General features: G+C 40.5%; 2 protein-coding genes across 3 annotated transcripts in view; one reads left to right on the plus strand and one right to left on the minus strand.

The window, feature by feature from the left end:
• Nucleotides 1-24017, minus strand: part of CEBPZOS (CEBPZ opposite strand) — a 34862-nt gene that overhangs the window by 7380 nt on the left and 3465 nt on the right. Inside the window, exons 4-5 of one of the 2 annotated variants that reach the window (XM_082427914.1) lie at nt 5919-5992; nt 3880-4064 (exon numbers count right to left, since the gene is read on the minus strand). In XM_082427914.1, coding sequence (XP_082284040.1) covers nt 3880-4007 — 128 coding nt within the window. In that variant the 5' untranslated portion in view covers nt 4008-4064; nt 5919-5992. Of the gene's footprint in view, nt 1-3879; nt 4074-5918; nt 5993-24017 lie in introns of both variants that reach the window. The other variant, XM_082427913.1, reaches the window with a different exon arrangement.
• On the plus strand, nt 6005-11497 carry SULT6B1 (sulfotransferase family 6B member 1). Its single transcript, XM_082427927.1, is given in 4 exon segments — nt 6005-8826; nt 10208-10215; nt 10219-10251; nt 10253-11497. Coding segments are annotated over 4 exon segments (345 nt in total). The 5' UTR covers nt 6005-8627; the 3' UTR covers nt 10358-11497.

Raw genomic sequence — 24017 nt, forward strand, 5'->3', positions numbered from 1 at the left:
TTGAACGCTAACCGTAAACATGTGCATGACAAAGCCTGAAATACCCAAAACAGTTAGACACAGATCTACCTTCACTGAAGTTATAGTCTAATGGGGGGTAAAATATATCCACAAATAACTAATGAAGAGTACACAGTGATTAGGGTCTTGCTTCTGATTTGAGGGATCCATGAAGGTGTAATAGTTGGAGCTTTGTTAATGCCAGGCAAAGGAAATGCCCCTGAGGAGCTTTCTGTGACTGCCTCAATTTTCTTACCCAACCCCTGTGAGCAGATAGGGTAGGGGGTCCCTGGAGAAAGAGAAGCAGGCATGGCTTTCCTGACATAAGAGAAGCCATTTTTGGCCTAAGCCATTTTGTGATCCAAGCCTGGCCACAATGCTTGCCCTTGAACAGTTCTCAGTAATTAATAATCTTAAGGGAACAAAATGACTGTTATGGGGCAAGAGAAGGAACAATAGCAAGATAATAAATCAGGTTGTAAAGACTCCCAGTTCTGTTTCAGTGGTAAAGGTTAGCCTGAAGCACATTCTTGAGCTGTTTTGCAGAATTCAAAACCCACTCAACCACCAGATCAACTGGAACCTAAAAAAGATGATGTTGACCTTTTCTGACGCTTGTGACTTCGATCAGCTAAAGCTTGGATTCTGTCAACCTGTGCCCCAATTCTATGCTGAATTCTCCTCTGTTCAAGCCCCTTCATGAACATGCATATACCACTCAAACCCCTTCATGAATATGCATGCGCCCTCTTAGCTTAAAACTTCCCCAGTCTTGCTGTTCAGGGAGACACTGCTTTGGGAAAGGTCCCTGGTGTTCTCCTCACTGCAAGTAATAAGTCCTTCCTTCTCCTGATCTTCGGCTTGATTGTGTCTTTTGGTCTGACACCCACCAAGAGGAGACCCAGTTTGTGGTCACCCTCACAGTCCAGCTGATATGGTTCATTGGCACAACTGAACAATCATAAATGTGATACATGTGAGAAATATGGATGCATAAGCTATATTCGTTTAAAGCATTTCATTATTAGTCAAAGTCACCCAGGGCTACACAGATCCAGAGCCCCAAACCATCCCTCCCGCTACTGGTGTCCTCTTAACGTCTGGGCTTTGTACAATCTTTTGATCTCTTCTATCTGCTCTATAAAACTGTCTCTGGCTTGAACCTCCATTTTATTAGCATTTTGTGTCTGACTTTCTCTCAAGCTTTCCTAAGATCTCTTTTAGTACTAAGATGCTTTTTATTTTGTCTGTTATTGTTTTTGCTGTCATAACCTATTTTTCTCAAAACTTTTCAGACCTCCACCCCGCAGGCATTACCTACTCTGTTGAGGTTCCCTTTTCTCTCCAACCAGGACATGCACAATCTTTAGAGATTCATTCCCATTCAAAGACTCATCCACAATAAATATTTCTCATTTTAAAAGCAACCCCTATGACTTCCAGCAACTTATTTAATATATAGATACATAGATATTGGTATACATCACTTAAGGCACTACTCAATGCCTTGAGCTGCCAGGCCCTGCTATGTTGGTTTGAAATATTAGAGCCTCAGTGTTAAAGGAACGAGGATGACAAAACAAACTAGGAAGGTAACTGGAATGGTTCAGACTGAAAAAAGAAAGAAAATTAAAAAGCTTGATAGGGGCTTCCCTGGTGGCGCAGTGTTTGAGAATCTGCCTGCCAATGCAGGGGACACGGGTTCGAGCCCTGGTCTGGGAAGATCCCACATGCCGCGGAGCGACTGGGCCCGTGAGCCACAATTGCTGAGCCTGCGCATCTGGAGCCTGTGCTCCGCAGCCAGAGAGGCCGCGATAGTGAGAGGCCCGCGCACCGCGGTGAAGAGTGGCCCCCACTTGCCGCAACCAGAGAAAGCCCTCGCACAGAAACTAAGACCCAACACAGCCATAAATAAATAAATAAATAAATATTTTTTTTAAAAAAAGCTTGATAACAAAGACTAAAATAATTGCACAGAAACTCAATCACTTCCACCGGGGAATGTATATAAACTAATTAATGGAGGTTGTTAATTGACAAGTAGACAAGACTCTAGTGGAGACTCTTACCAAGCTGATTGGATCACTGAATTGGAGTAGAAGGCAGAGGATGTTGGGGGAGGTGGGAGAGACTCTGGTGGCAGGTTTCCAAAGTGGCACTGATTCTCACAAGCGTCAAGTGGAGGGACTCACAAGTAGCAGGTATAAGGGCTGTGCCTCTACATAATCCGGGCGAGAAGGTAACTAACCTGCCCCAGCCCTAACCCCAGAATGCAAATGCTCAAGCTCTCCCATTCAGAAGTCCCGTCCATCCTCCTCCAAGTCTCCAGCACCCCTCCCAAAGGGTCCACATTCCCAGTGTGGTCCTGATATGCTAACTCTAGCAGAGGGATGCAAGTGGCCAGGAAAAAGTCCTCCTTGCTGCATCATGCCTGAGGCACAGAAGCTGGCTAAAGTTCCAGTCTGCTGTAATGGTCACAAATGCAAGGGCAGCAGGGATCTCCACATTAACGAGAATAAATTAGGAGTTTGGAATTAACATATACACACTACTATATATAAAATAGATAACCAACAAGGACCTACTGTATAGCACAGGGAACTACACTCAATATTTTGTAATAACCTATAGGAAAAGAATCTGAAAAAAAAATAGATATATGTGTATGTAGAACTGAATCACTTTGCTGCACACCTGAAACTAACACAACATTGTAAATAAATACTTCAATTAAAAACAAACAAACAAACAAACAAAAAAAAAACCAAGTACCTAGGAAATTTTACTCTAGATAACCCACTGCTGCTGGTTGCTAAAGGGCACCTACTGGACAAGAGGGGCCCAGGAACTTGGGGTTGGCCTAGCCTTCCCTTCAGATGGCCCAGGGCACAGAGCAGTGGAGAGCTGTGGCCTCTGGGGCACTGTCCCCGAAGCAGGGGCGGTGGGAGCAGGACCCCGGCTCTGCCGGCGGCCGGCCTCTGGAGTGGAGTGGTTCTCCATCACCCTCAGTCTAGGAGACCAAAGTGTTACCAGATAAACCGTTCTGGATCCTGAATGTTTCCAGCATCCACTTTTCATGGACTCCATTCCTGACCTCCTCATGGTCAACTTCTGATGAGGGGAGCCAGTTTTTAGTAAAGTCCCCAAATACAGAGGTTACACCCCTCTCCCTACATATTGGATTCCAAGGTAAATTTCAATCCTGAACTGCACTGAGAAGTAGCACTTCTCTTGCTAAAGAAGAGGAAAAAAACCCAAAAACACAACTTAATCTGAAGGGGCACCCCACTACGTAGAGAGGAAGATGGCACAGGAAGGGCCAGTTTACCTGCCCCTAAAAACCAGCCTTGGGCCAATAGGCACACAGGAGCTCCCCGTTACATAATCCCTGCTTTACTAATCAGCCTTGATTTCAATCACCTTAGACTTTTTAAAAATCACCTGTGCTTGTGCTCTCTCTCCACACACACACCTCTCTCCCTCTCCCTCTCTCCCTCTCTCCCTCCCTCCCCTCTCCCCTCTCCGTCTGTGTAAAGGAGCTTTAAAGAAGCCTCCCAAGGAACTTCCCTGGTGGCGCAGTGGTTAAGAATCCGCCTGCCAATGGAGGGGACACGGGTTCGAGCCCCGGTCCAGGAAGATCCCACATGCCGCGGAGCAACTGGGCCCCGGGCGCCACATCTACTGAGCCTGCGCTCTAGAGGTCGTGCTCCATAAGAAAAGCCACCGCAATGAGAAGCCCGCGCACCGCAACGAAGACCCAATGCAGCCAAAAATAAAATAAATAAATAAAATAAAATATAATAAGCCTCCCAGGCCGCTGCCACCAGAGGCAAGAGCCAAGCCATGGCAGCACCATCTGAGAGGTCCACCACCACTTACCTCAGGCCTGGGTGGATCCAGGAGCCAAACGGGAAGCTGGGATTTCGCAGAACATCAGGCCCACCTGCAGTCAAAGGCTCACCAGTGCAAATGCATGATCCAATCTGGGTAATTTTGCAATCATGCATGCCAGACAATTAAGAGTCAAGTACTCAGAATTGTAAGGTTGACAGGTTGCTGTGAACCTAAGGAGACTAACAAGAATCAGAGCTCACGTTACCAATTCCAGACAGCCTCCAAATCCTCCTATAATTACAGACATTAGGATCCAGCCATGTTTTTTTTTAATGTCACTGTTTGAATTAATGTCTTAAATCCTACCTTCCCCAGGGAAACAGACTCTTTAGAATATAAGGGACAATCCCACTAAGCAGCTTGGCAGGGGGTCCAGTCTTACACCTTTTCTTTATTTGGGAGGGAGATTCTGAAATACACAACCTTCCCACCTACACTGAATAACGTCCTATTATACTGTAATAAGACCTTCAAGGGGGAGTGCTGTATGGAAACAGAAAAACAGCAAGACACTCAAATATTTTAATTTTACAAACCTTAAAAAAATAATCACAAATATAATGAAACCTAGATACCCATTCTTAACTAGGAATCCCCTTGGGTCAGTTCTTTCCCTTCAGTAAAACGGAGATTAAAATTTCCTCTCCCACATCCACCACCTGCCTCACTAAGACACTTTATGTTGACAGGTAAAATTTCCTCAATTCTATGATGCACATGCTTCCGTATGTTTACATTTCTGAAATTGGAATGCATCTCACAATCGATAGATACATTTAATATAGTGTTTGTCCAAAAATGCTGTTATTAATTAAAATGTTTTAGAATCCAGGGAATTTTATGACTTGTCATAAAAATCTGTCTCCTCAGGAGGTAAGGTGTTTTTATTTCAGTGAAAAGCCTCGCGGCCTTCTTTCTCACAGCAGGTAAAGAAGCACGAAGAATGCAGTAATACTGACAACTACACTGGGGGCTCTAAGAGAGATCTTGCTGTAATTATCTTTTGCCAGGTGACTCAGCTTCACTGCCTGCATTCCAACCCCAGCTCCTCAAATGGCTGACTCTACTTTGCCTCTGTAAAACTCCACTTAACCCCCTTGTAAAATGGTAACAATAGTAACACCGATTTCACAGGGCTATTGTGAAGCTACATTAAGCCATCCATGTAATGTTACAGGCTTGGCAGGATGTCTGCTACATGCAAGTGATCAATAATGTTGGGTATTATTTTAAATGATATATGAATGACTGTAGCAGCTAGGTAACTACGCACAACTAGGAGTTAACTTTGTCAGTGTTAGCGTTACTTCAGAGAAAGGTAAATACAGTTTTCAAAAAACTATGTTAAAAAAAAAAAAAAACTATGTTCATAGCATTAGTGAAAAAAAAAATGGAGGAAGAGTAAGAAGAATGACATGGAGAAGAGAATGGGAGAAAGAAGAAAAAAAGCTCAGTAGATGTTTATGGAAACTTGATTTAAGAAGAAGACAAAGAGGGCTTCCCTGGTGGTGCAGTGGTTGAGAATCTGCCTGCCAATGCAGGGGACACGGGTTCGAGCCCTGGTCTGGGAAGATCCCACATGCCACGGAGCAACTGGGCCCGTGAGCCACAATTACTGAGCCTGCGCGTCTGGAGCCTGTGCTCCGCAACAAGAGAGGCCGCAATGGTGAGAGGCCCGCGCACCGCGATGAAGAGTGGTCCCCACTTGCCGCAACTAGAGAAAGCCCTCGCACAGAAACGAAGACTCAACACAGTCATAAATAAATAAATAAAAGAACGTGAATTTCTTTAAAAAAAAAAAAAAAAAAAAGCAAACTGGGCTATTCATAAAAAAAAAAAAAAAGAAGAAGACAAAGAGAGTACATTTTGACCCCAAAAGTGTACCAGATAGGATACAGGCTAAATTGCTGTCACAAGGAGACTGCAAAAATCCAGTGGCTGCAACAAGATAGATAATTGTATTCTTTCACACACAGTTCAGGCGGTTTGTTATATGTAGGGTGGGTGTTGGGAGGGTGACTCACCACTTCCTGTATCTACCATCCCCTGGAGTGCTGTTTTCCTCTGAATTAGCAAGTCTGTCTTGCAAGCATCACATCTGTCCTCCAGGTATTGGAAAGGGGAGAGAGAAAAATTAGAGAACAATCAACTTCCTGTGTCAAGGTCCTGACCATGAGTTTGCACACACTACTTCCGCTCACTTCTCACTAGCCCCCGAGCCATACCAAGCTGCAAAGGAGGCGGGGATCATAGTCCGATTCATCCAAAGGAAAAAGAAGAGAGCACTGCTGGGGAAAAACTGTGTCACAGAGAGTGAGCTTCTCACTCCAGGGACCTTGAACCAGCAGGGCATGGACTGAGAGGACAGGAGACACCGTTGCATTGTGTGCTCCCCTGACAAAGCATCTCCCTTCTAGGAATCATAAAACTCTATTGTTAAATAGGTCAGGAAAGGCAGCTTTCATTATCTCTATTTTACATATACATTTGAAGGTGTATTATGAGCTCAAAATAACACAGCTAGTCATCATCAAAAAGGGTATAAATAACAAATGCCAAGGGTTTCCCTGGTGGCGCGGTGGTTAAGAATCCGCCTGCCAATGCAGGGGACACGGGTTCGAGCCCTGGTCCGGGAAGATCCCACATGCCGCAGAGCAACTAAGCTCGTGCGCCACAACTACTGAGCCTGCGCTCTAGAGCCCGCGAGTCACAACTACCGAGCCCACGAGCCACAACTACTGAAGCCCACACACCTGGAGCCCGTGCTCTGCACCAAGAGAAGCCACCGCAATGAGAAGCTCGCACACTGCAACAAAGAGTAGCCCCCGCTCGCCGCAACTAGAGAAAGCCCACGCACAGCAATGAAAACGCCACACAGCCAAAAATAAATATATAAAAAATTTAAAAAAAAACAAAAAATAAATGCTGGAGAGAGTGTGGAGAAAAGGGAACCCTCCTACACTGTTGGTAGGAATGGTGCAGCCACCTTGGAGAACAGCATGGAGGTTCCTTAAAAAACTAAAAATAGGGTTGCCATATGATCCAGCAATCCCACTTCTGGGCATATACCCGGAAAAGACGAAAACTCTAATTTGAAAAGATGCATGCACCTCAATGTTCATAGCAGCACTGTTTACAATGCCAAGACATGGAAGCAAACCACGTGTCTATCAGTAGATGAATGGATAAAGAAGATGTAGTATATATACAATGGAATACTACTCAGACATAAAAGAGAATGAGATATTGCCATTTGCAGCAACATGGATGGACCTAAAGATTACCATACTGAGTGAAGTAAGACAGACAAATATCATATGATATCACTTATATGTGGAATTTTAAAAAATGATACAAATGAACTTATTTACAAAACAGAAAGAGATTCACAGACATAAAAAAACAAATTTACAGTTACCAAAGGTAAAAGGGGGGAGAGAGGGATAAATTAGGAGTTTGGGATTACCAGAAACACTCTACTATATATAAAATCGATAAACAGTAGTATATACAAAATAGATAAACGACAAGGACCCTGTATAGTACAGGGAACTATATTCAGTATCTTGTAATAACCTATAATGGAAAAGAATCTGAAAAAAAACTGAATCACTTTGTTGTATACCTGAAACTAACACAACATTGTAAATCAACTCTACTTCAATAAAACAAACAAAAAAACACAACTAGTAAGTGGTAGAGCCGAGATTCAAACTCGGGTCTGCAGACTTCTAAGTCTATTGAGGCAGGAAATGACAGATCTGAGACTGGTGCCTAGGGTTGCCTCTTTTCCACCCCACTACATTACCGAGCAATTCCATCACTTCCTTGTCACTACTGAAGGGGACCAGGTTTTGCCACCCCAAAATATGCCACTTTGGTATGAGGATTATTTTGAGCTAAAGGGAATTAAAAAACCCAGCAGATTCAGGAAAAGCTCTTTACTTTCCCCCTCAATTACCTAAGTTTACATTGGAAAGAAGGGCTGTACAGGAAGAGACATATTACCAGGGATACATTTTTACCTAAAAAACTTACCTGCAAAACAGGGCAACCCTAGTTCTCCAAACATCTCCTCTAGCTTGTGTGAGTGGCTTTCCTCCCCTTTGTATCCCCAAACCCCTACCCTTTCCTAAACTCAGGGTGTTACATAAGCTTCAATTACCTGATGGCCTTTTGAGTCTGCATATTATAATGGAACCCCCATTAAGTACGTAATTTTGTTTTTTCTCCTGTTGATCTTATATCAATTTAATTATTAGACGATCCAAAAAACCTAGAAGAAGGGAAAATTTTTCCACCCCTGCATCACACCATGGAGGATGTATGTTCAAAGCTATTAACCAAGGAGAGTTTCCACCCATAAATTGCTTTTTGCTAATAGGAAAATTTTATACCTGATTCAATTAAATAACTATGTGTTAGATATTTAATATCTATTATCATCTATTAAGAGATTCTACTCTTACTTTCCTTGGCAGGGTTGCCTATAACGGTAATATAATCAACCCTTGGGGTAATATCCCCTGATCCTCAGCCTGTTTTGCACCTGCAGTGTGCCTTTCGTCAGAGGTGGGTATGCAGAAAGCTGGGGGTGGGGGTGGATGAAAATTAAGTTATTTCTTTCTCATGTGAATGGGAGGAGCCCTTTATTCCACCTCCTGAAAAGCCCCATTAAAAGCTACCACTGTCCCTGGACAATCAAAGAGCAGGTTCTTTAGCAGGGAGCCAGCATGACTGCTAATTCCAAATTTATTGACTACATTGATGAAGCTTTGGAAAAATCAAAAGAAAATGCACCGTCACTCCTGTTTTTCACCTATCCGGGGACCCCTTACCCAATCATCATGTGCACCTCAGAGACTTTCCAAGCCTTGGAAAGCTTTGAAGCCAGAAGCAATGACATAGTGCTAGCATCTTATCCAAAGTGTGGTAACTAACAAATCCTTTTCTACAAGGGCACTTTTTCACAGTGAGTAGGTGGGGAAAGTGCAAGGAGAAGGTGGGAGGAGGGCAGTTCATCTCTGCATGAAGCCAGAAATTGGTGAGAAGGATGGCCAAGATGGGTCAAAACCGAGCTTGTAAAATCCATGACTAGAACTGCTAGATTTAGAAACCCCAGTGTCTGAGGGAGGAGGTCTGCGTGAAAAGAACATGATGGGTGAGGAGTATAGAAGGAGCTGCATGGCGGGGTTAGCAAAGAAAAGCAGGGATGTGGGAAGTCCAGTTGCCACGGAGCACTGAGAGTAGTCAAGATTTTCATCTTGATTTTTGACTGACGACAAGCATGCCCACGTCTATAGACTTCTATGCCTTCCATGTAATAGGTTATTTTTCAGGATCAAACACCAATCTTCCAGTTTCTCAAACCAGTTTTACAATGGTCCTTCATCAGTGGAGGATAAGATGTTAAGAAACTAAATTACTCTATTTTACACAGTCTACTTTTGATATTTTTTAACTGTTATTTCATCTCTGTTTATTAAAGCCAACTCCATTTCATATTTTCTTTTTCTTAATTGATGCTGGGTTTTTATAAAAATCAAAATTATATGCTCCTGTAGAAAATATTCATTAATTTAAGGTAAAATATATGACATACAATAAACAATCATTTCTATAGTATAACATTGTTCTGTAAGGAAAATATTCTAGATTTAAAAAGAAGCACTGCCTCTTGTTAAAGGAGAAAGTTGAGAAATAAGATAATTTGATTTTTACACCAATATAAGTAAATGGTATTTTCCATAAAGCTCTGCTTCTTTCCACAGCCCAGGTTATTCTGAATGCAGAAGAATCAATTGTACATATCAGGGAATCGCTGTAGATTTTAATTTTTATGATATGTACGTTAAAGTAACATGCCTTTGTTATAACAAGACTCCTTAATGCGCTTTGAATGTTCTTTTTTTATATATAAATTTATTTTATTTATTTATTTTTGGCTGTGTTGGATCTTTGTTGCTGCGCGTGGGCTTTCTATAGTTGCGGCAAACGGGATACTCTTCGTTGCGGTGCGCAGGCTTCTCATTGCAGTGGCTTCTCTTGTTGTGGAGCACAGGTTCTAGGTGTGCGGGCTTCAGTAGTTGTGGCACACGGGCTTGGTAGTCGTGGCTCGCGGGCTCTAGAGTGCAGGCTCAGTAGTTGTGGCACATGGGCTTAGTTGCTCCACGGCATGTGGGATCTTCCCAGAACAGGGCTTGAACCCATGTCCCCTGCATTGGCAGGTGGATTCTTAACCACTGCACCACCAGGGAAGTCCCCTTAATGAACTTTGATTCTCTGATTTTTCTTATAGGTTCCAAACCTACAGGTTTCTTATAGGTTCTCCACATCATTAGTGAATTAATCTTTGTTGATTCTAAAAAAAAAAAAAAAGTATGAATATCCAGAATTCCCAGTTCTTGAATATGGGGACCCAGAAAAATATCAGGTTGGTACAAAAGAGCCTTTAAACTTATAGCAAATTATCATAGAAAGATTTTTTTCATTTGGGGAATTTTTTAGTTTTGAGTTCAGAAAATACAACACCTTCAACTATACTTCAATAAAAAATAAATTTTAAAAAAGTCGTGTTCAACAGACTCAGTATTAAATAATAAAAGTGTCAAAAAAAAAAAAACTTCCCAAAACCCACTCCTGTAACAAATAAAAGAATAAACCTCAAAAAAAAAAAGAAAAAAAAAAGTAAAAGAAAACACAACACTAATAATTATTGCAATTTATTATGTGCTTATCATATTATCCCAGCACTTTTCAGGAATTATCTCATTTCGTTGCAAAATAACCTTATCACCATTTTACAAACGATTAAACTATTAGAGTGTGTGTGAAGGGTGTAACAGGTCATCCTAGCTGTTACTACTTGCCTTACTGCATGTCCTTATTCACCTTATCAATGAAACTAACTAGAGCCTGGGTGTGAGACAGGATGTTGTGCTCCCTGCCAGGGAAGACAAGAAAAGAGGGGGAGGGAGGGTCTGCCTCAGGATTTTAGTGCCTGAACAGAACAGGTGAGAGGAGGTCCATCCCCACTCCACACTTAGACATACCAGAAACACATCTGGGAAGGGAAGACTGTATCCAAGGGGGAACTACAGTCTCAGCAGAACTTTCAGAAGTGCTCACCACCAAGACTCCCAACAGGCAGACAGAAGAACTGTTATGTACTAAAAATAAAGTCCTTAGGGAGTTAGGAAACAGTATCTGGAAAGAGAGGGAGACACTTGCCATGATGACAAATACAAACTTCAAAGTTGGATCCTAAGTGGAAGGAAACTCATTTCCATGGATTGGGCCGAAGTAACAGAAAAATATATTGTAAATGAGGTGTTCAGGGACTTGGGAGTTGGGTGGGGAGGTAAATGCTGACTCCTGGATCTGGTTGGTTGCAACCTCAGGAGGCATCAGGGCCTGGAGAGTCATAAGCCCAGCAGAGGTGGGCTCAGCCAGGAGCAGCTCAGGATGAGTGGACAGGAGTTTTAAGAAGTGTTTTCCTAGGTAAGAAACGGACAGGCCAATGAACAGCCTCATTGATTTCTGCTACTCAGGCCACTGGGTAACTTTTCCTCTAAAGAGCGTGTTTACCATCACCTTTAAAAATGGTGCTGGGCTTCCCTGGTGGCGCGGTGGTTGAGGGTCTGCCTGCCAATGCAGGGGAAACGGGTTCGAGCCCTGGTCTGGGAAGATCCCACAAGCCGCGGAGCAACTGGGCCCGTGAGCCACAACTGCTGAGTCTGTGCGTCTGGAGCCTGTGCTCCGCAACGAGAGAGGCCGCGATAATGAGGGGCCCGCGCACCGCGATGAGGAGTGGCCCCACTTGCCGCAACTGGAGAAAGCCCTCGCACAGAAACGAAGACCCAACACAGCCATAAATAAATAAAATAAAACCCAAAGTTTAAAAAAACAAAAAAAACAAAAAAAAACAAAACCTGGGACTGGAGAAAAAAAAAAATGGTGCTAATATTTATACAGCTTTCCAATTTCTCTTTTAAAAATGTATTACAGGGGCTTCCCTGGTGGCGCAGTGGTTGAGAATCTGCCTGCCAATGCAGGGGACACGGGTTTGAGCCCTGGTCTGGGAAGATCCCACATGCCGCAGAACAACTAGGTCCGTGCGCCACAACTACTGAGCCTGCGTGTCTGGAGCCTGTGCTCCGCAACAAGAGAGGCCGCGAGAGTGAGAGGCCCGCGCACCGCGATGAAGAGTGGCCCCAATTTGCTGCAACTAGAGAAAGCCCTCGCACAGAAACGAAGACCCAACACAGCCATAAATAAATAAATAAATAAATTAATTAAAATAGCTTTACAAAAAAAAATGTATTACATTGTGGATCACAGGTTATCTTACCTGTTATTACTCACCTTACCAATATAACCACTATTATTTTATTCACCTGTGTTGTTACCTAACAGAGATAAACAGGTTTCTCTTATGATTGAAATAGGGTTGGGAATGCTGGCTTATACATTTTTACGTTGTTTATATGATTGTTTCACCATTTTAATTCCCAAACAAACCTTTGTAACACAAACCTTTTGTAAGTAGGGAACTTCCCGGGATATTGCTTACTGACACTAGGAAGAATTTTTATTCCTGATTAAGATTTTTTTTTCAATTTTTATTGGAGTTGATTTAAAATGTTGTATTAGTTTCAGGTGTACAGCAAAGTGAATCAGTTATACATGTACATATATCCACTCTTTTTTTTTTTTTGATTCTTTTCCCATATAGGCATTACAGCGTATTGAGTAGAGTTCCCTGTGCTAACACTTATTAGTTATCTATATTATATATAGTAGTGTGTATATGTCAGTCCCAATCTCCCAATTTATTCCTCTCCCTGCCCTTATCCCCTAATAACCATAAGTTTGTTTTCTACATCCGTGACTCTAACTCTGTTTAGTAAATAAGTTCATTTATAACCTGATTTTTAGATTCCACATATAAACTATATCATATGATATTTATCTTTCTGTGTCTGACTTACTTCACTCAGTATGACAATCTCTAGTTCCATCCATGTTGCTGCAAATGGCATTATTTTGTTCTTTTTTATGGTTGAGTAATATTCCATTCTATATATGTATCACATCTTCTTCATCCATTCTTCCATTGATGGACATTCAGGTTGCTTCCATGTCCTGGCTATTGTAAATAGTGCTGCAATGAACATTGGGGTGCATGCATCATTTTGAATTATGGTTTTCTGCGGGTATACACTCAGGAGTGGGATTGCTGGGTCATATGGTAGCTCTATTTTTAGTTTTTTAAGGAACCTCCATACTGTTCTCCATAGTGGCTGCACCAATTTACATTCCCACCAACAGTATAGGAGGGTTCCCTTTTCTCCACACCCTCTCCAGAATTTATTGTTTGTAGATTTTTTGATGATGGCCATTCTGCCTGGTGTGAGGTGATACCTCATTGCAGTTTCGATTTGCATTTCTCTAATAATTAGTGAGGTTGAGCATTTTTTCATGTGCTTTTTGGCCATCTATATGTCTTCTTTATAAAAATGTCTATTTAGATCTTCTGCCCATTTTTTGATTGGGTTGTTTTTTTGATATTGAGCTGCATGAGCTGTTTGTATATTTTGGAGATTAATCCCTTGTCGATTGCTTCGTTTGCAAATACTTTCTCCCATTCTGAGGGTTGTCTTTTTGTTTTCTCTATTGTTTCTTTTGCTGTGCAAAAGCTTTGAAGTTTAATTATATCCTATTTGTTTATTTTTGTTTTAATTTTCATTACTCTATGAGGTGGATCGAAAAAGATCTTGCTGCTATTCATGTCAAAGAGTGTTCTGCCTATATTTTCCTTTAAGAGTTTTATAGCGTCTGGCCTTACATTTAGGTCTTTAATCCACTTTGAGTTTATTTTTGTGTATGGTGTTAGGGAATGTTCTAATTTCATTCTTTTACATGTAGCTGTCCGGTTTTCCCAGCACCACTTATTGAAGAGACTGTCTTTTCTCCATTGTATATCCTTGCCTCCTTTGTCATAGATTAGTTGACCATATGTGTGTGGGTTTATTTCTGGGCTTTCTATCCTGTTCCATTGATCTATATTTCTGTTTTTGTGCCACTACCATATTGTCTTGATTAATGTAGCTTTGTAGTATAGTCTGAAGTCAGGGAGCCTGATTCCTCCAGCTCCGTTTTTCTTCCTCAAGATTGCTTTGGCTATTCGCGGTCTTTTGTGTTTCCATACAAATTGTGAAATTTTTTGTTCTAATTCTGTAAAAAATGCCACTGGCAATTTGATAGCAATTGCACTGAATCTGTAGATTGCTTTGGGTAGTATAGTCATTTTCACAGTATTGATTCTTCCAATCCAAGAACATGGTATATCTCTCCATCTGTTTGTGTCATCTTTGATTTCTTTCATCAGTATCTTACAGTGTTCTGAGTACAGGTCTTTTGCCTCCTTAGGTAGGTTTATTCCTAGGTATTTTATTCTTTTTGTTGTGATGGTAAATGGGATTGTTTCCTTAATTTCTCTTTCTGATCTTTCATTGTTGGTGCATAGGAATGCAAGAGATTTCTGTGCATTAATTTTGTATCCTGCAACTTTACCAGATTCATTGATGAGCTCTAGTAGTTTTCTGGTAGCATCTTTAGGATTTTCTATGTATAGTTATCATGTCATCTGCAAACAGTGATAGTTTTACTTCTTTCCCAATTTGGATTCCTTTCATTTTTTTTTCTTCTCTGATTGCCATGGCTAGGACTTCCAAAACTATATTGAACAATAGTGGCAAGACTGGACATCCTTGTCTCATTCCTGATCTTAGAGGAAATGTTTTCAGTTTTTCACCATTGAGAATGATGTTTGCTGTGGATTTGTCATATATGGCCTTTATTATGTTGAGGTAGTTTCCCTCTATGCCCACTTTCTGGAGAGTTTTTATCATAAAGGGATGTTAAAGTTTGTCAAAAGCTTTTTCTGCATCTATTGAGATGATCATGTGGTTTTTATTCTTCAATTTGTTAATATGGTGTATCACATTGATTGATTTGCGTATATTGAAGAATCCTTGCATCGCTGGGATAAATCCCACTTGAGCGTGCTGTATGATCCTTTTGATATGTTGGTGGATTCTGTCTGCCAGTACTTTGATGAGGATTTCTGCATCTATGTTCATCAGTAATATTGGCCTGTAATTTTCTTTTTCTGGGATACCTTTGTCTGGTTTGGGTATCAGAGTGATGGTGGCCTTGTAGAATGAGCTTGGGAGTGTTCCTTCCCCTGCAATTTTTTGGAAGAGTTTGAGAAGGACAGGTGTTGGCTCGTCTCTAAATGTTTGATAGAATTCACCTGTGAAGCCATCTGGTCCTGGACTTTTGTTGGAAGATTTTTAATCACAGTTGAAATTTCATTACTTGTGATTGGTCTGTTCATATTTTCTATTTCTTCCTGTTTCAGTCTTGGAAGGTTGTACCTTTCTACGAATTTTTCCATTTCTTCCAGGTCGTCCATTTTATTGGCATATAGCTGCTTGTAGTAGTCTCTTATGATCCTTTGTATTTCTGTGGTGTCAGTTGTAACTTCTCCTTTTCCATTTCTAATTTTATTAATTTGACAAATCTTTATTAAGATTTTGATATGCCAAGACTTGACTCTGAGTTTAAGCACCCAATACTCTCGGAACCTCTCTTTCACCTCATGGGAAGCCTGGTGTTCCTGTTCCTTGCCCATGTTTCTTCCTGTTTTACATGTACTTCAGTGTGAAGGTAAAACGAAGTGTTCCTTCTGTATTCAGGTACTTGCATTCTAAATTTTAGCTCTAATATGAAATAAAAAGTTGCACTTCCTGTTAAGGTAATTCCCAGCTTTAGTAAAAAGATCCAGATGATTTTTAAAACCAAGGAAGTCTTCTAGAACCATCTAAATTAGCATTAAAATGTTCTACAAGGTCAGTGAGACATGATTCTAGCTCCAGTGTCTCTGGAAAATGTTTTAACTCAGTGTAGTATTTTGGGTTTCGAAGTCTTTTGATACCTATAATTTATCAGAAATGTTTATTTTTCTCTTTGGGTATTTTTAAAAGTACTTTTTGCATTTTAATTGTTATTTCATCATACCCAAAGATACTTCCCTATGCAATGTGCCTTTTATTTTAAAATGGAAACGAGCAAGAAGATAAGCTTCATTTAACAGTAATTCACTTTACAGAAAATTTTCCTAAACTATATATATTTTTTCTTAACATATATCTATATCTTGTCTTTACATTGCTTACAGTTTGGCTATATCACATATTTTCATGAACATATCTACATTTATCATACGTTTATCTAGTTTTATTACAATTAACCTCCATTTTCCCCCTGGATATTTTTCTAATCTTTTTAGGAACCCTAAGATTTCTCTCATGTCTTTAAGTGACTTTTCACCATGCAGTTTAGTGGAAATGGCACTCTATCACTTAATCAGAATGTTACCATCTGTGTGATTTTTGCACAAAGCACTTAAAACCTCAAAGCCTCTTGTTAATCTCTAAAATGGGCATTACAATATCTACCTGAGAGGACTGTTGTGAATAAATGTAAAAGCACTTCCAAAACTGAAAAGTGTAATTTGATATAAATCAAGTATTATGACTACTAATCATCACTTGGACCCATATCACTGATTTAAAAAAAAAAATTTTAAGTCATTCTTTGCCCTCTTGCTTGAGTTGGGATCTCTACTAACTTTTCACAGAACAATTGGCTATAAATGTCTAAATATCATTTCATTGCTTGAAATAATGTGACCGAGCAGTGAATGACCCCTACAAGCATGGAAATAAGCAAAGCCTTAGCTCTCCCCACACAAATAACATATACTAAAGGTCTGATTTTAAGATAAAAGCCATCACCCTGGCAGATTCAACAGGTAGCTTCATTTTTTAAATTATCAGTGGAAGTAGATTACAAAAAAAGAATCAAACACAGAGTTCTTATACTGACAAGAATTTCTCTCATAAAATATTTCTCAGATATTTAAGTGACTCTGTATTTTCAGGTTCTGTTAGGGTATTTAATTGCATGGAGTTTTGTTGGTTTAAAAAAAAAGATACAGGGGTGCCTTCAACATGGCAGAGGAGTAAGACGTGGAGATCACCTTCCTCCCCACAAATACATCAAAACTACATCTACACGTGGAACAACTCCTACAGAACACCTACTGAACGCTGGCAGAAGACCTCAGACTTCCCAAAAGGCAAGAAACTCCCCACGTACCTGGGTAGGGCAAAAGAAAAAAGGAAAAACAGAGGCAAAAGAATAGGGACAGGACCTGCACCTCTGGGAGGGAGCTGTAAAGGAGGAAAAGTTTCCACACACTAGGAAGCCCCTTCACTGGGGGAGACGGGTGGTGGGCGGGGGGGAAGCTTTGGAGCTGCGAAGGAGAGCGCAGCAACAGGGGTGCTGAGGGCAAAGCGGAGAGATTCCTGCAGAGGATTGGTGCCGACCAGCACTCACCAGCCTGAGAAGCTTGTCTGCTCACCCTCTGGGGCGGGTGGGGGCTGGGAGCTGAGGCTCGAGCTTTGGAGGTCAGATCCCAGGGAGAAGACTGGGGTTGGCTGCGTGAACACAGCCTGAAGGGGGCTAGTGCACCACAGCTGGCCGAGAAGGAGTCCGGGAAAAAGTCTGGACCTGCCTAAGAGTCAAGAGACCATTGTTATGGGATGCGTGAGGAGAGGGGATCCAGAGCACCGCCTAAATGAGCTCCAGAGATGGGCGTGAGCCGTGGCTATCAGCACGGACACCAGAGACGGGCATGACATGCTAAGGCTGCTGCTGCCGCCACCAAGAAGCCTGTGTGCAAGCACAGGTCACTATCCACACTTCCCCTCCCGGGAGCCTGTGCAGCCTGCCACTGCCAGGGTCCCATGATCCAGGGACAACTTCCCTGGGAGAACACACGGTGAGCCCCAGGCTGTTGCAATGTTACGCTGACCTCTGCCTCTGCAGGCTCACCCTGCATTCTGTACCCCTTCCTCCCCCCGGCCTGAGTGAGCCAGAGTCCCCTAATCAGCGGCTCCTTTAACTCTGTCCTGTCTGGGCACAGAACAGACGCCCTCAGGAGACCTACACGCAGAGGGGGCGCCAAATCCAAAGCTGAACCCCGGGAGCTGTGCGAACAAAGAAGAGAAAGGGAAATCTCTCCCAGCAGCCTCAGGAGCAGCGGATTAAATCTCCACAATCAACCTGATGTGCCCTGCATCCGTGGAATACCTGAAAAGACAATGAATCATCCCAAAATTGAAGCGGTGGACTTTTGCAGCAACTGTAGACATGGGGTTTGCTTTCTGCATCTAATTTGTTTCTGGTTTTATGTTTATCTTAGTTTAGTATTTAGAGCTTATTATCATTGGTAGATTTGTTTATTGATTTGGTTGCTCTCCTCCTTTTATATATATATATATTTTTTTCTTTTCCTCTTTTTGTGAGTGTGTATATGTATACTTCTTTGTGTGATTTTTGTCTGTATAGTTTGCTTTTGCCATTTGTCCTAGAGTTCTGACTGTCCTTTTGTTTTGTTTTGTTTTGTTTAGTATAGTTTTTAGCGCTTGTTATCATTGGTGGATTTGTTTTTTGGTTTGGTTGCTCTCTTTTTTCTTTCTCTCTTTCTTTTTTTCTTTATTGCTTTTTAATTTTTTTATTTTAATAATATTTCCATTTTAATTATTTTATTTTATTGTATTTATTTATTTTTTATTTCTTTCTTTCCTTTTTTTTCTCTCTTTTCTTCTGAGCTGTGTGGCTGACAGGGTCTTGGTGCTCTGGCCGGGTGTCAGGCCTGAGCCTCTGAGGTGGGAGAGCCGAGATCAGGACATTGGTCACCAGAGACCTACTGGCCCCATGTAATATCAAACGGCGAAAGCTTTCCCAGAGATCTCCATCTCAACGCTAAGACCCAGCTCCACTCAACGACCAGCAAGCTACAGTGCTGGACACCCTATGCCAAACAACTAGCAAGACAGGAACACAACCCAACCCATTAGCAGAGAGGCTGCCTAAAATCATAGTAAGTTCACAGACACCCCAAAACACACCACCTGACGTGGTCCTGCCCACCAGAAAGACAAGATCCAGCCTCATCCACCAGAACACAGGCACTAGTCACCTCCACCAGGAAGCCTACACAACCCACTGAACCAACCTTACCCACTGGGAGCAGACACCAAAAACAATGAGAACTACAAACCTGCAGCCTGCGAAAAGGAGACCCCAAACACAGTAAGTTAAGCAAAATGAGAAGACAGAGAAATACACAGCAGATGAAGAAGCAAGGTAAAAACCCACCAGACCAAACAAATGAAGAGGAAATAGGCAGTCTACCTGAAAAAGAATTCAGAGTAATGATAGTAAAGATGATCCAAAATCTTGGAAATAGAATGGAGAAAATACAAGAAACGTTTAACAAGGACCTAGAAGAACTAAAGAGCAAACAAACAATGATGAACAACACAATAAATGAAACTAAAAATTCTCTAGAGGAAATCAATAGCAGAATAATTGAGGCAGAAAAACAGATAAGTGACCTGGAAGATAAAATACTAGACATAACTACCACAGAACAGGATAAAGAAAAAAGAATGAAAACAATTGAGGACAGTCTCAGAGACATCTGGGACAACAATAAACGCTTCAACATCCGAATTATAGGGGTCCCAGAAGAAGAAGAGAAAAAAAAAGGGACTGAGAAAATATTTGAAGAGATTATAGTTGAAAACTTCCCTAATATGTGTAAGGAAATAGTCAATTAAGTCCAGGAAGCGCAGAGAGTCCCATACAGGATAAATCCAAGAAGAAACACGACAAGAGACATATTAATCAAACTATCAAAAATTAAATACAAAGAAAAAATATTAAAAGCAGCAAAGGAAAAGCAACAATTAACATACAAGGGAATCCCCATAAGGTTAACAGCTGATCTTTCAGCAGAAACTCTGCAAGCCAGAAGGGAGCTGCAGGACATATTTAAAGTGATGAAAGGGAAAAACCTACAACCAAGATTACACTACCCATCAAGGATTTCATTCAGATTTGACAGAGAAATTAAAACCTTTATAAACAAGCAAAAGCTAAGAGAATTCAGCACCACCAAACCAGCTTTACAACAAATGCTAAAGGAACTTCGCTAGGCAGGAAACACAAGAGAAGGAAAAGACTTACAATAACAAACCCAAAACAATTAAGAAAATGGGAATAGGAACATATATATTGATAACTACCTTAAATGTAAATGTAGTACATGCTCCAACCAAAAGACAAAGACTGGCTGAATGGATACAAAAACAAGACCTGTATACATGCTGTCTACAAGAGACCCACTTCAGACCTAGTGACACATACAGACTGAAAGTGAGGGGATGGAAAAAGATATGCCATGCAAATGGAAATCAAAAGAAAGCTGGAGGAGCAATTCTCATATCAGACAAAATAGACTTTAAAATAAAGACTATTACAAAAGACAAAGAGGGACACTACATAATGATCAAGGTATCAATCCAAGAAGAAGATATAACAATTGTAAATATTTATGCACCCAACATAGGAGCACCTCAATACATAAGGCAAATGTTAACAACCATAAAAGGGGAAATCAACAGTGACACAATAATAGTAGGGGACTTTCACACCCCACTTTCACCAATGGACAGATCATCCAAAATGAAAATAAATAAGGAAACACAAGCTTTAAAGGATACATTAAACAAGATGGGCTTAATTTATATATATAGGACATTCCATCCAAAAACAACAGAATACACTTTCTTCTCAAGTGCTCATGGAACATTCTCCAGGATAGATCATATCTTGGGTCACAAATCAAGCCTTGGTAAATTTAAGAAAACTGAAATCGTATCAAGCATCTTTTCTGACCACAACACTATGAGACTAGATATCAATTACAGGAAAAAAAAACTGTAAAAAATACAAACACATGGAGGCTAAACAATATGCTACTAAATAACCAAGAGATCACTGAAGAAATCAAACAGGAAATCAAAAAATACCTAGAAACAAATGACAATGAAAACATGACAATCCGAAACCAATGGCATGCAGCAAAAGCAGTTCTAAGAAGGAAGTTTGTAGAAATAAAATCCTACCTCAAGAAACAAGAAAAATCTCAAATAAACAACCTAAACTTACACCTAAAGCAATTAGAGAAGGCAGAACAAAAAACCCCAAAGTTCGTAGAAGGAAAGAAATCATAAAGATCAGATCAGAAATAAATGAAAAAGAAATGAAGGAAACGATAGCAAAGATCCATAAAACTAAAAGCTGGTTCTTTGAGAAGATAAAACAAAATTGGTAAACCACTAGCCAGACACATCAAGATAAAAAGGGACAAGACTCAAATCAATAGAATTAGAAATGAAAAAGGAGAAGTAACAACTGACACTGCAGAAATACAAAGGATCATGAGAGATTACTACAAGCAACTATATGCCAATAAAATGGACAACCTGGAAGAAATGGACAAATTCTTAGAAAAGCACAACCTTCCGAGACTGAACCAGGCAGAGATAGAAAATATAAACAGACCAATCACAAGCATCGATATTGAAACTGTGATTAAAAATCTGTCAACAAACAAAAGCCCAGGACCAGATGGCTTCATAGGAGAATTCTATCAAACATTTAGAGAAAAGCTAACACCCATCCTTCTCAAACTCTTCCAAAATATAGCAGAGGGAGGAACACTTCCAAACTCATTCTACAATGCCACCATCACCCTGATACCAAAACCAGACAGATGCCACAAAAAAAGAAAACTATAGGCCCGTATCACTGATGAACATAGATGCAAAAATCCTCAACAAAATACTAGCAAACAGAATCCAACAGCACATTAAAAGGATCATACACCATGATCAAGTGGGGTTTATCCCAGGAATGCAAGGATTCTTCAATATACGCAAATCAATCAATGTGACACACCACATTAACAAATTGAAGGAGAAAAACCATATGATCATCTCAATAGGTGCAGAAAAAGCTTTTGACAAAATTCAACACCCATTTATGATAAAAACCCTCCAGAAAGTAGGCATAGAGGGAACTTACCTCAACATAATAAAGGGCATATATGACAAACCAACAGCCAACATCATTCTCAATGGTGAAAAACTAAAACCATTTCCACTAAGATCAGGAACAAGACAAGGTTGCCCACTCTCACCACTATTATTCAACATAGTTTTGGAAGTTTTAGCCACAGCAATCAGAGAAGAAAAAGAATTAAAAGGAATACAAATTGGAAAAGAAGAAGTAAAACTGTCACTGCTTGCAGATGACATGATACCATACATACAGAATCCTAAAGATGCTACCAGAAAACTACTAGAGCTAATCAATGAATTTGGTAAAGTAGCAGGATACAAACTTAATGCACAGAAATCTCTTGCATTCCTATACACTAATGATGAAAAATCTGAAAGAGAAATTAAGGAAACACTCCCATTTACCATTGCAACAAAAAGAATAAAATACCTAGGAATAAACCTACCTAAGGAGACAAAAGACCTGTATGCAGAAAACTGTAAGACACTGAGGAAAGAAATTAAAGATGATACAAACAGATGGAGAGATATACCATGTTCCTGGATTGGAAGAATCAACATTGTGAAGATGACTATACTACCCAAAGCAATCTACAGATTCAATGCAATCCCTATCAAACTACCAATGGCATTTTTCACAGAACTAGAACAAAAAATTGCACAATTTGTATGGAAACACAAAAGACCCCGAATACCCAAAGCAATCTGGAGAAGAAAGAAAAATGGTGCTGGAGGAATCAGACTCCCTTACTTTGGACTATACTACAAAGCTACAGTAATCAAGACAATATGGTACTGGCACAAAAACAGAAATACAGATCAACAGAACAAGATAGAAAGCCCAGAGATAAACCCACACACCTATGGTCAACTAATCTATGACAAAGGAGGCAAGGATATACAATGGAGAAAAGACAGTCTCTTCAATAAGTGGTGCTGGGAAAACTGGACAGCTACATGTTAAAGAATGAAATTAGAACACTTCCTAACACCATACACAAAAATAAACTCAAAATGGATTAAAGACCTAAATGTAAGGCCAGACACTATCAAACCCTTAGAGGAAAACATAGGCAGACCACTGTATGACATAAATCACAGCAAGATCCTTTTTGACGCACCTCCTAGAGAAAGGGAAATAAAAACAAGAAGAAACAAATTGGACCTAATGAAACTTAAAGCTTTTGTACAGCAAAGGAAACCATAAACAAGATGGAAAGACAACCCTCAGAATGGGAGAAAATATTTGCAAACGAAGCAACTGACAAAGGATTAATCTCCAAAATATACAAGCAGCTCAATATCAAAAACACAAACAACCCAGTCCAAAAATGGGCAGAAGACCTAAATAGACATTTCTCCAAAGAAGATATACAGATTGCCAACAAACACATGAAAGGATGCTCAACACCACTAATCATTAGAGAAATGCCAATCAAAACTACAATGAGGTATCACCTCACACCAATCAGAATGGCCATCATCAAAAAATCTACAAACAATAAATGCTGGAGAGGGTGTGGAGAAAAGGGAACTCTCTTGCACTGTTGGTGGGAATGTAAATTGATACAGCCACTATGGAGAACAGTATGGAGGTTCCTTACAAAACTAAAAATAGAACTACTATATGACGCAGCAATCCCACTACTGGGCATATACCCTGAGGAAACCATAATTCAAAAAGAGTCATGTACCAAAATGTTCATTGCAGCACTATTTACAATAGCCAGGACATGGAACCAACCTAAGTGTCCATCGACAGATGAATGGATAAAGAAGATGTGGCACATATATACAATGGAATATTACTCAGCCATAAAAAGAAAAGAAATTGAGTTATTTGTAGTGAGGTGGATGGATCTACAGTCTGTCATACAGAGTGAAGTAAGTCAGAAAGAGAAAAACAAACACTGTATGCTAACACATATATATGGAATCTAAAAAAAAAAGAAAAATGGTTCTGAAGAACCTAGGGGCAGGACAGGAATAAAGACGCAGATGTAGAGAATGGACTCGAGGACACGGCGAGGGGGAAAGATAGCTGGGATGAAGTGAGAG

The sequence above is a fragment of the Balaenoptera physalus genome (genome assembly GCF_965194825.1).
Source record: "Balaenoptera physalus genome assembly, chromosome: 15".
In the NCBI taxonomy this organism is placed as follows: Eukaryota; Metazoa; Chordata; class Mammalia; order Artiodactyla; family Balaenopteridae; genus Balaenoptera; species Balaenoptera physalus.